General features: G+C 47.1%; 2 protein-coding genes across 2 annotated transcripts; both read left to right on the top strand.

Annotated features, from left to right (window-relative positions):
* Positions 1-6,301: 6,301 nt before the first annotated feature.
* LOC125509214 (glutamyl-tRNA reductase 2) lies at positions 6,302-10,143 on the top strand. The gene is made up of 3 exons (XM_048674130.2): positions 6,302-6,894; positions 8,347-8,588; positions 8,713-10,143. The coding sequence occupies exons 1-3, from the start codon at positions 6,672-6,674 to the stop codon at positions 9,844-9,846; spliced, it is 1,599 nt and encodes a 532-aa protein (XP_048530087.1). The 5' UTR covers positions 6,302-6,671; the 3' UTR covers positions 9,847-10,143.
* A 1,067-nt stretch (positions 10,144-11,210) lies between these two features.
* CLE14 (CLAVATA3/ESR-RELATED 14) lies at positions 11,211-11,855 on the top strand. The gene has a single exon (XM_048696713.2). It carries the CDS (start codon positions 11,327-11,329, stop codon positions 11,603-11,605), a length of 279 nt encoding a protein of 92 aa, XP_048552670.1. The 5' UTR covers positions 11,211-11,326; the 3' UTR covers positions 11,606-11,855.
* The last annotated feature ends 287 nt before the right edge of the window (positions 11,856-12,142 follow it).

Here is a 12,142-nt window from a genome sequence, read left to right as displayed (position 1 = left end):
TTGTTTGATGCGAGATGGTTATTCATTTAAATCAGAGAATAATGGTTGTTCTATTTACATGAGTAATATCTTTTATGGTCATGCACCCTTAAAGAGTGGTCTATTCTTATTAAATCTCGATAGTAGTGAAACACATATTCATAGTGTTGAAACCAAAAGATGCAGAGTTGATAATGATAGTGCAACTTATGTGTGGCACTGCCGTTTAGGTCATATCGGTATAAAGCGCATGAAGAAACTCCATACTGATGGGCTTTTGGAACCACTTGATTATGAATCACTTGGTACTTGTGAACTGTGCCTTATGGGTAAGATGACAAAAACACCGTTCTCCAGTACTATGGAGAGAGCAACAGATTTGTTGGAAATCATACACACAGATGTATGTGGTCCGATGAATGTTGAGGCTCGTGGCGGATATCGTTATTTTCTCACCTTCACAGATGACTTAAGCAGATATGGGTATATCTACTTAATGAAACACAAGTCTGAGACGTTTGAAAAGTTCAAAGAATTTCAGAGTGAAGTTGAAAATCATCGTAACAAGAAAATAAAATTCCTACGATCTGATCGTGGAGGAGAATATTTGAGTTATGAGTTTGGTGTACATTTGAAACAATGTGGAATAGTTTCGCAACTCACGCCACCCGGAACACCACAGCGTAATGGTGTGTCCGAACGTCATAATCGTACTTTACTAGATATGGTGCGATCTATGATGTCTCTTACTGATTTACCGCTATCGTTTTGGGGATATGCTCTAGAGACGGCCGCATTCACATTAAATAGGGCACCATCAAAATCCGTTGAGACGACGCCTTATGAACTGTGGTTTGGCAAGAAACCAAAGTTGTCGTTTCTGAAAGTTTGGGGCTGCGATGCTTATGTGAAAAAGCTTCAACCTGATAAGCTCGAACCCAAATCGGAAAAATGTATCTTCATAGGATATCCAAAGAAAACTATTGGATACGCCTTCTATCACAGATCCAAAGGCAAGACTTTTGTTGCTAAATTCGGAAACTTTCTAGAGAAGGAGTTTCTCTCGAAAGAAGTGAGTGGGAGGAAAGTAGAACTTGACGAGGTAACTGTACCTACTCCCTTATTGGAAAGTAATACATCACAGAAACCTGTTTCTGTGACACCTACACCAATTAGTGAGGAAGCTAATGATAATGATCATGAAACTTCAGAACAATATACTACTGAACCTCGTAGATCAACCAGAATGAGATCCGCGCCAGAGTGGTACAATAATCCTGTTCTGGAAGTCATGCTATTAGATCATGATGAACCTACGAACTATGAAGAAGCGATGGTGAGCCCAGATTCCGCAAAATGGCCTGAAGCCATGAAATCTGAGATGGGATCCATGTATGAGAACAAAGTATGGACTTTGGTTGACTTGCCCAATGATCGGCAAGCAATTTAGAATAAATGGATCTTCAAGAAGAAGACTGACGCTGACGATAATATTACTGTCTACAAAGCTTGACTTGTCGCAAAAGGTTTTCGGCAAGTTCAAGGGATTGACTACGATGAGACCTTCTCACCCGTAGCGATGCTTAAGTCTGTCCGAATCATGTTAGCAATTGCCGCATTTTATGATTATGAAATTTGGCAGATGGATGTCAAAACCGCATTCCTGAATGGATTTCTGGAAGAAGAGTTGTATATGATACAACCAGAAGGTTTTTTTGATCCAAAGGGAGCTAACAAAGTGTGCAAGCTCCAGCGATCCATTTATGGACTGGTGCAAGCCCCTCGGAGTTGGAATAAACGCTTTGATAGTGTGATCAAAGCATTTGGTTTTATACAGACTTTTGGAGAAGCCTGTATTTACAAGAAAGTGAGTGGGAGCTCTGTAGCATTTCTGATACTATATGTGGATGACATATTACTAATTGGAAATGATATAGAATTTCTGGATAGCATAAAGGGATACTTGAATAAGAGTTTTTCAATGAAAGACCTCGGTGAAGCTGCTTACATATTAGGCATTAAGATCTATAGAGATAGATCAAGACGCTTAATTGGACTTTCACAAAGCACATACCTTGACAAAGTTTTGAAGAAGTTCAAAATGGATCAAGCAAAGAAAGGTTTCTTGCCCGTGTTACAAGGTGTGAAGTTGAGTCAGACTCAATGCCCGACCACTGCAGAAGATAGAGAGAAAATGAAAGATGTTCCCTATGCTTCAGCCATAGGCTCTATCATGTATGCGATGCTGTGTACCAGACCTGATGTGTGCCTTGCTATAAGTCTAGCAGGGAGGTACCAAAGTAATCCAGGAGTGGATCACTGGACAGCGGTCAAGAACATCCTGAAATACCTGAAAAGGACTAAGGATATGTTTCTCATATATGGAGGTGACAAAGAGCTCATCGTAAAAGGTTACGTTGATGCAAGCTTTGACATAGATCCGGACGATTCTAAATCGCAAACCGGATACGTGTTTACATTAAACGGCGGGGCTGTCAGTTGGTGCAGTTCTAAACAAAGCGTCGTGGCAGGATCTACATGTGAAGCGGAATACATAGCTGCTTCGGAAGCAGCAAATGAAGGAGTCTGGATGAAGGAGTTCATATCCGATCTAGATGTCATACCTAGTGCATCGGGTCCAATGAAAATCTTTTGTGACAATACTGGTGCAATTGCCTTGGCAAAGGAATCCAGATTTCACAAGAGAACCAAGCACATCAAGAGACGCTTCAATTCCATCCGGGATCTAGTCCAGGTGGGAGACATAGAGATTTGCAAGATACATACGGATCTGAATGTAGCAGACCCGTTGACTAAGCCTCTTCCACGAGCAAAACATGATCAGCACCAAAGCTCCATGGGTGTTAGAATCATTACCGTGTAATCTAGATTATTGACTCTAGTGCAAGTGGGAGACTGAAGGAAATATGCCCTAGAGGCAATAATAAAGTTATTATTTATTTCCTTATATCATGATAAATGTTTATTATTCATGCTAGAATTGTATTAACCGGAAACATAATACATGTGTGAATACATAGACAAACAGAGTGTCACTAGTATGCCTCTACTTGACTAGCTCGTTAATCAAAGATGGTTATGTTTCCTAACCATGGACAAAGAGTTGTTATTTGATTAACGGGATCACATCATTAGGTGAATGATCTGATTGACATGACCCATTCCATTAGCTTAGCACCCGATCGTTTAGTATGTTGCTATTGCTTTCTTCATGACTTATACATATTCCTATGACTATGAGATTATGCAACTCCCGTTTACCGGAGGAACACTTTGTGTGCTACCAAACGTCACAACGTATCTGGGTGATTATAAAGGAGCTCTACAGGTGTCTCCAAAGGTACATGTTGGGTTGGCGTATTTCGAGATTAGGATTTGTCACTCCGATTGTCGGAGAGGTATCTCTGGGCCCTCTCGGTAATGCACATCACATAAGCCTTGCAAGCATTGCAACTAATGAGTTAGTTGTGAGATGATGTATTACGGAACGAGTAAAGAGACTTGCCTGTAACGAGATTGAACTAGGTATTGAGATACCGACGATCGAATCTCGGGCAAGTAACATACCGATGGCAAAGGGAACAACGTATGTTGTTATGCGGTCTGACCGATAAAAGATCTTCGTAGAATATGTAGGAGCCAATATGAGCATCCAGGTTCCGCTATTGGTTATTGACCGGAGACATGTCTCGGTCATGTCTACATTGTTCTCGAACCCGTAGGGTCCGCACGCTTAAGGTTTCGATGACAGTTATATTATGAGTTTATGCATTTTGATGTACCGAAGTTTGTTCGGAGTCCCGGATGTGATCACGGACATGACGAGGAGTCTCGAAATGGTCGAGACATAAATATTGATATATTGGAAGCCTATATTTGGATATCGGAAGTGTTCCGGGTGAAATCAGGATTTTACCGGAGTACCGGGAGGTTACCGGACCCCCCCGGGAGGTATATGGGCCTTAGTGGGCTTTAGTGGAAGAGAGGAGAGGTGGCCAGGGCTGGGCCGCGCGCCCCTCCCCCCTAGTCCGAATAGGACAGGGAGAGGGGGCCGGCGCCCCCCTTCCTTCTCTCTCTCCTCTTTCCCCCCTCCTGAATCCTATTCCAACTAGGAAAGGGGGGGAATCCTACTCCCGGAGGGAGTAGGACTCCTCCTGGCGCGCCCTCTCCTGGCCGGCCGCACCCCCCCCCCCCTTGATCCTTTATATACGGGGGCAGGGGCACCCCATAGACACACAAGTTGATCCACGTGATCATATTCTTAGCCGTGTGCGGTGCCCCCTTCCACCATAGTCCTCGATAATATTGTAGCGGTGCTTAGGCGAAGCCCTGCGACGGTAGTACATCAAGATCGTCACCACGCCATCGTGCTGACGGAACTCTTCCCCGACACTTTGCTGGATCGGAGTCCGGGGATCGTCATCGAGCTGAACGTGTGCTAGAACTCGGAGGTGCCGTAATTTTCGGTGCTTGATCGGTCGGGCCGTGAAGACGTACGACTACATCAACCACGTTGTGCTAACGCTTCCGTTGTCGATCTACAAGGGTACGTAGATCACACTCTCCCCTCTCGTTGCTATGCATCACCATGATCTTGCGTGTGCGTAGGAAAATTTTGAAATTACTACGTTCCCAACAAATGTGTAGTAGTAGAATAACATCTTTTTTAATAGGGAAAAACTAGCTTTATGCAAAAACTAAACTTAGAGCTATCCATCAGCCAAATTGCATGTACAAATAGGTTCATTACACTTATGATGTGAACTGCCAGTACATTCAATGTACTGACCTATATGGATGCAACTTATCACGTTGCAGATATATCCGACGAGGATTAAGGCGCGATAGGTCGATGTTTTACACTCAACCTTGCTCGTGGAGTTGGACTCATTTACTACTTCGCCTCCGTAGTATTTGCTTATTGGCTCTATGCCCTATTTTGTAATAAATGTATTACTCCTGGACTATCGATGTCATAAAGAGATGTGTGTTATTTCTGTTATTTCATCGAGTACTGTGTGTGCTAGCAAGTCGATCTAGGTCTAGCACGGTAAGCACAGAGACTTCGACTCTTACCGAGTCGGGTCACTATAGTACCGCCCTTGCCCAAGTTGTTCATCAAAAGGATCGCCGGCCGTCGGCTAAGGCGATCGACAACACAACGACGACGACGATGAGGATAAAGAAGACTGCGGCCACCCGGGCGCTTCCCCCTCGACATATTGCAGTGTTGGGGAGTACTAGCGGTCTCCTGTAGCCGCACCGCCACCCTTTCACCTCCGGCGCTCCCCCTCGACATATTGCAGTGTTGGAGAGTACTACACGGTCTCCTGTAGCCGCACCGCCATCCTTTCACCTCCGGCGGTCGAAGACGAGGTGGATTCGGCTGACACCACGAGCACATACTTGGGCTTGATGACATTGCGATGCCAATGCCATATACTCAAACGAGAGAACCCGAGGTGGTGAACTAAGGTCGACGAGGTTGAGGAGAGTCAAGTAATCAAGAAGAAGAGTGGGATGGAGAACCACAAGACGGAGGAGGACAAAGCTTTGTGTGGAGCTTGGGTCAACGTCTTTCTTGATGTTACACATTTAAATTGTGTATGTCTGTATTGAAATGTGATCAGCTCGTTACGATTGTGCAAGCAATCGTTTTTAAAGATTGGCAAAATAAAGCCTTTAGGTTAGGGGATCTGCTAGACAAGCATCAATGATTTTCTTTTAAAAGAAACGGAATAATAAGAGGATTATTTAAGACTTTTAGGATAGAGGATCTGCCAGAGACGCTTTGATGGACTCCCATTGGCTGCAATTGATGTCGTGACAACAGCATGATCAGTTTCGGTCACCGGGAGCTCTCAATTCACACACCACAAAACGAGCAGGGGTAGACGACACAGCCGCATGCACGTCCATACGGAGGGACCCGACGAGGCGAGGCGCCGAATATGCCGCATGGGATCGTGACCGCCGGGGCTGCGGACGATGGACGGAGTGTGGCCAGCACGTCGACACGCTCGGCCATCACCCCGCAGGTGCGGGCGTGAGGCGGCCATGCGAACCCGTGTGTGTGCCCACCACGACCACCACCCCGTCAGGAATCCGCCGTGTCCCCACTGACGAGAGAACGGAGCCCTCCATCGCCCGCAATCCGCTGGGGCGTCAAAGGATGCGGGCAGCGATAAGGGGAGCGGATAGTGCCGCAGCCAATCAGCGGGCGGAGGCCAGCACACATCCCCTCCCGGATTCCCGTCCACGACGCATGTGGCTTACGGCTTAACCCAACCCAACCTCCACCCACACCGAACCCAAACCCAACACGCGCGCGCATTAGAAAATTCGCCCCGACCCCGAGGCCTCGCCCGGCCCGCTCCGACTGCTCGCGGGCCCCGCACGCCACCTCCCTCCTTAACCTCCGGTGCGGCAGCTGCCAGACCCCTTCTTCCTCGCAGACCCGGCGGCTCATCCTCCCTCGGAGAAGGCGCGCACCGGCCGGTGGTGGAGAGAGGGGGAGGGTGGGAGAAGCGGCCGTATAAGGATCTCTCCGCGCTCTCTCGTCTCTCTCTCTCCGGTTTTACCTATCTGTATATCTATTTACGTACGTACGGTTCGTGGGCCGGGCTGAGGAGGGGGAAAGCCCGCTGCTGCTCTTGTTGTTGGTCTGCTCGATGATGGCGGGAGCGACGTCAGCCACGGCCGCCGCGGGCGCATTCGCCGCCGCCGCTGCCGGCGCCAAGGCGCGGGGGACCGCCACCGCGTGCCCCTGGGTCGTTGCCGCCGGCGGCCGGAGGCGGTCCGGCGTCGTGCGCTGCGACGCCGGCGGGGATGCCCAGGCGGCGTCCAAGTTGGCCAGCATCACCGCGCTCGAGCAGTTCAAGATCTCCGCCGACCGTGAGTCCCTTCCTCCTCCTCCAATTTGCCGCCCTTAATGCGCAGTTTTGTTTTGTTGGTGGTGCGCGAATTAGGGGATCTCTGTGTGGTTTTAGCGGAAGTTGGCGCAAGTTTTGGTGCATATGTGCCGATTTGTGGGCAGTACTTGGAGAGTTGGACAAGAGAAAAAGAGAAACGTAGGGGAACTTGCATTGTTCTCCCCCAGTTTTGCTTTGATTGTTGTGAGCACATGCAGTATTTTGGCAGGTTATTGGTCTATCATTACTAATTCATTGTGTTCACAGCCTATCTGTTCAGGATTACATAGTAAGAGTTCCCGCAAAAAAAGGTTAACATAGTAAGAGACAATTGGACTTAGAGACTGTGATATCTTGAGGAAAACCTCGATTAGTTTTCTTTTTCTGCACCGAGTGCCGAAAGGCTCGCAAGTTGTAGAGGTAACTGATCTTGGAGACACGCGTTTCACAGATTAGCAGACCATTAGCACTACGGTATGGTATAGGAGCTTAACTAAATGTGTTAATTAGTGTTGCAGCCTAAATAAAGGAGCCAATCCGGCTAAAATTTAGCACTACGTATGTTCGTCGGTGATGAATAAACCGTTATATTTCTTAGCAGGGCTCGACATGTACAGGTGCTTAACAAAATGTGTTAAGTAGTGCTGCAGCCTAAATAAAGGAGCATACCTGAATAAAATTGCCAAGTACTAAGATCACACAAGATAAGAAGGTAAGAATGGACAGTAGTCGTTGCATGCTTGAGGTATCGGATATTGACCAATTACAGGAAAAAGTGGGTTCATGTTCTCTTTGTTGTTTTGTTCTGTAACCTGAGTTTCCTGTTGCTAAAACTTCAAGATTCGAAATATGTAATTCCTTGATTCAGAATATATATGTGTGACTCCACTAGTGTAAGCACGAAATATACCCCTTATAATTACAACATATCAAGAAACCTTTTATGTAGTGAAAGTAGCTGTGGAAGGAGCGGAACGGCACATCTTTAATCATGATCAGCTCCATCTAGTCGACGTGGCGACCCTCGCTCATGAGGACTTTGCCCTGTGTAGCTTGGCTTTGCTTGACAGTAGTCCGATAGCCTGTAGAAAGTTGCTTGTTTTTTTGGCTTAGGAGGGTGTTTAAGCAGTAGTTTATCCTACTCGAGTGATTTGATTTTTCTGCTTCTTTGTGCTTGCTGTGGCACAAACTTCTTTGTGGAGATTTGTGCCAACGAACTTCTTTTCCACATTTAACAAACTTCTTTCCTCTTTTCCTTCTCCGTGCTTGCTTGCTGTGGCAAGCTGTGTAACGAACTTCTTTTCCTCCTTTAATGAAGGCATCCTTGCTAAGAAAACGTTATGGTGATTTTGCCGTCAATTTTAGTATCGTTCTTTCATTTTCTTAAAGTATGTCTACTTGCAGTATTTGACAATGTTTTAATTTTCACTACCAGGGTACATGAAGGAAAAGAGTAGCATCGCTGTAATAGGCCTCAGTGTACACACAGCACCAGTGGACATGCGTGAAAAACTTGCTGTTGCAGAGGAACTATGGCCCCGTGCTATTTCAGAACTCACCAGCCTGAATCATATTGAAGAGGCTGCTGTTCTTAGTACCTGCAACAGAATGGAAATATATGTGGTGGCTTTATCGTGGAACCGTGGTATTAGAGAAGTAGTGGACTGGATGTCAAAGGTAAGAGTTTAAATGCTCGTTTGCCCTGTCCATACTCTTTTGCCCTGCTTATCCCTTTTTGGTTGCTCAAGTGTGCAGTATTATCAGTGAAGCTCTAACGCCCATGCTATTTTTTTGTGTGCAGAAAAGTGGAATCCCTGCTTCCGAGCTAAGGGAGCATCTCTTTATGTTGCGTGACAGTGATGCTACACGCCATCTGTTTGAGGTATCCGCTGGGCTAGACTCTTTGGTTCTTGGAGAAGGACAAATCCTTGCTCAAGTTAAACAAGTTGTCAGAAATGGGCAAAACAGTGGAGGCTTGGGAAAGAACATTGATAGGATGTTCAAGGATGCAATCACAGCTGGAAAGCGCGTCCGCTGTGAGACCAATATATCAGCTGGTGCTGTGTCTGTCAGTTCGGCTGCAGTTGAACTGGCCATGATGAAGCTTCCAAAGTCTGAATGCTTGTCAGCTAGGATGCTTTTGATTGGTGCTGGCAAAATGGGAAAATTAGTGGTCAAACATTTGATTGCCAAAGGATGCAAGAAGGTTGTTGTGGTGAACCGTTCTGTGGAAAGGGTGGATGCCATTCGCGAAGAGATGAAAGATATTGAGATTGTGTACAGGCCACTTACAGAGATGTATGAAGCAGCTGCTGAAGCTGATGTCGTGTTCACAAGCACCGCATCTGAATCCTTATTATTCACGAAGGAGCATGCAGAGGCGCTTCCTCCTATTTCTCTTGCTGTGGGTGGTGTTCGGCTTTTCGTCGACATATCTGTCCCGAGGAATGTCGGTGCCTGTGTATCTGAGGTGGAGCATGCACGGGTATACAATGTTGATGACTTGAAAGAGGTGGTGGAAGCCAATAAGGAAGACCGTGTCAGGAAAGCAATGGAGGCCCAAACAATCATTACCCAAGAACTGAAACGGTTCGAAGCATGGAGGGATTCGCTGGAGACGGTTCCGACTATCAAAAAGCTGAGGTCGTACGCCGACAGGATCAGGGCATCGGAGCTCGAGAAGTGCCTGCAGAAGATCGGGGAAGACAATCTCAACAAGAAGATGAGAAGGTCCATCGAGGAGCTGAGCACGGGCATAGTGAACAAGCTCCTTCACGGCCCACTGCAGCACCTGAGATGCGACGGCAGCGACAGCCGCACCCTGGACGAAACGCTTGAGAACATGCACGCCCTCAACAGAATGTTCAACCTCGACACGGAGAAGGCGGTCCTTGAGCAGAAGATCAAGGCCAAGGTAGAGAAGACCCAAAGCTGAGACCAGGAGATACTTGTCCGTCTGTATATCTACTTATACTGCTCCCAGAATGTCGCTACATTCCAATCCCAATATTTTTTTTCTGATCCTCCACTTACTGCTGAGTTCTTCTTGCGCCGTGAATTAGCCATGGCAGCCTCCAAATGTGTTGTAGAGAGGAGCGGCGAAGCATGTTTGCTCCAAAACTGCCTGTGTACATTATTTACCGTGGCTGCTGTGGTTAGAGCCCAATTTTCAAGCTGTACTATAATACTCTATTGGATGAAATAAACAGGAATATATCAGTGTGTTAATTGATGCATTTGTTTTATTCTTGTGTAAGCTTGTGATGCATCTCTATATGTACATTGCATTAGTTCCTGCATTTGAAATGTTGAGCATTAATAAGATTTCCGAACTCTGAAGGTGCTCGGTCTGCTTATAGGGTTCAGTCGACTCCTTTCTTCAGTGTTGTCTGGAGCTTTCATCTGTTCTCTCCCTATGAGGCCAAAGTTGCTGGACACATCAATAACCAGTTCGCCGATTATCTTTCTGTTGGACCAACACATGGCCGCCTAACAATTTTGGTCGTTCTTGGAATTTGGCAAGGTTGTATGGTGGCGAATTTGCATCTTAGGTCTTGTTCTCTGTGCGGCGACGAAGACATCTTGGTACCTTGTGATGATTGATGAGCGAGGTGCATCTCTTCCCTTGCACGATTGCTGCTGCCTGGTGCTAGCTTTACTAATGCTGATTGAGAGTCTGAGACGGAATCAAGAGTGCAGCGAAGCCAGTTCGTCTCTCCTTTCTCCCCTGCGTCACCGTCTCCCTCTCCCTGTCCAGGGCGCAGGAGACGGGAACCGGGCGGCGGCCGAGGCTGCCGGCCACAGTGGTGTGGCGTCAAGTGTGAAGACTGAAGACTCTTAACCTGTCACACATCACGAGCGATTCAGGGAGGAAGATCGGGGTTCGGGTAGTCGGCCGGACTTTATACCGCTGCGGAGTTAGGTAGGGGCTGGGGTTAGAGATTTTCTTCTTCTTTGAAGCTTGTACTAGCATGTTTCATGCCACGGAATTTCCCCGTCCTCGTCATCCTTGTCACCACGATTCAAACTCTGAAGCCTAACCACGTGATCCTTTGACACGATCGATCAGTCGGAATGACATGCTAAACAGAGGCAATGCGTGTCACCTAGCTCAGTGTACACACCAGCTGGCTGCTCCAATATATAAGTACAATTAGATTAGGTCAATCCGTCACGCTACTGGCTGTTAATGACGAGTCCAAGTCGGTGCGCAGCTGGAGTCTCAAGAGTTCCTAGGCCGTAAGAAAGGTAGTTGGCCATCGGTGTCTCCCCGCTATAAAAAGTAGCAAAGCAGCGCATCTGTGTTCAAACCTCTTGAGGTCGTCCCAGTCCTTCAACTCCCCTCCCCACCTTCTCCCTCCGCCTCGCCTTCTCTCGACGGTCGACGCTATAGCTTTTCCCAAAGTGCACGCGCCATGGCGAGATCACGAGACACCAGGCTCAGGCTCAGGCTCACGCTCCTCCTCGTCACCCTTCTTCTGCTAGTAGACATGGCAAGCGTCAGCCATGGCCGACGGACACCGGACGTGGATGCCATGGCCCTCGTCGGCGGCGGTCCACCACCGGCGAAGGCCTACTCCTCCGAGCAGTCGTCTTCGTCGACTTCAAGGGAGCATACGGCTCGTGTTTATCGGCGCATGCACAGGGTGTCCAAGAGGTTGGTGCCCCAGGGGCCGAACCCACTGCACAACTGAGACTTTCTTCTACCCTGCAAGAGGAAAACTAGATATGCAGTTTGTGCTTTCAGTCACCTTCATCGAGTGATGTGAATTATAGAACACCTAGGAGTATAGAAGTACCGTATGTAATATCTGGCACTTCAACATGTAAAATGGGGCACCCTGACTCTCCGGGTGTCCATGGTAAAAAATGCACTGAAATGTATGCAGATGTGTAATGTGTTTATTAGAGTGATGCATGGTGCTAGTCAAAGTCTTCAGCGTGTACAGCTGGGCTCTTGTCCATTTGCAGACTAGAATATGATCAGACTCGTGATGTGTATGATAAGAATAGTGCAATGATGATCGATGAGTTAGGCAGTACAATCCAAGCAGGTACATGGATGGACTTCAAAATTGTGGATCCCAAAGGCCACATGACAACAGCAAGCAGTTTAAATATCCCGTTCTTCATACATCGTCCAAATGCATATGATTGTTTATTCTGTTAGGTGGTAGCTGATGGATTAAAGAGACTAAACGAAAACAAAGATAATTTTTCAGCCCCTCCTA

Source organism: Triticum urartu, chromosome 1A (assembly GCF_056163025.1).
Source record: "Triticum urartu cultivar PI428250 chromosome 1A, HENAU_Tu73, whole genome shotgun sequence".
NCBI classification, from domain to species: Eukaryota; Viridiplantae; Streptophyta; class Magnoliopsida; order Poales; family Poaceae; genus Triticum; species Triticum urartu.
The sequence above is the reverse complement of the archived record's forward strand: the minus strand, read 5'-3'. Positions and strand labels throughout refer to the sequence as shown.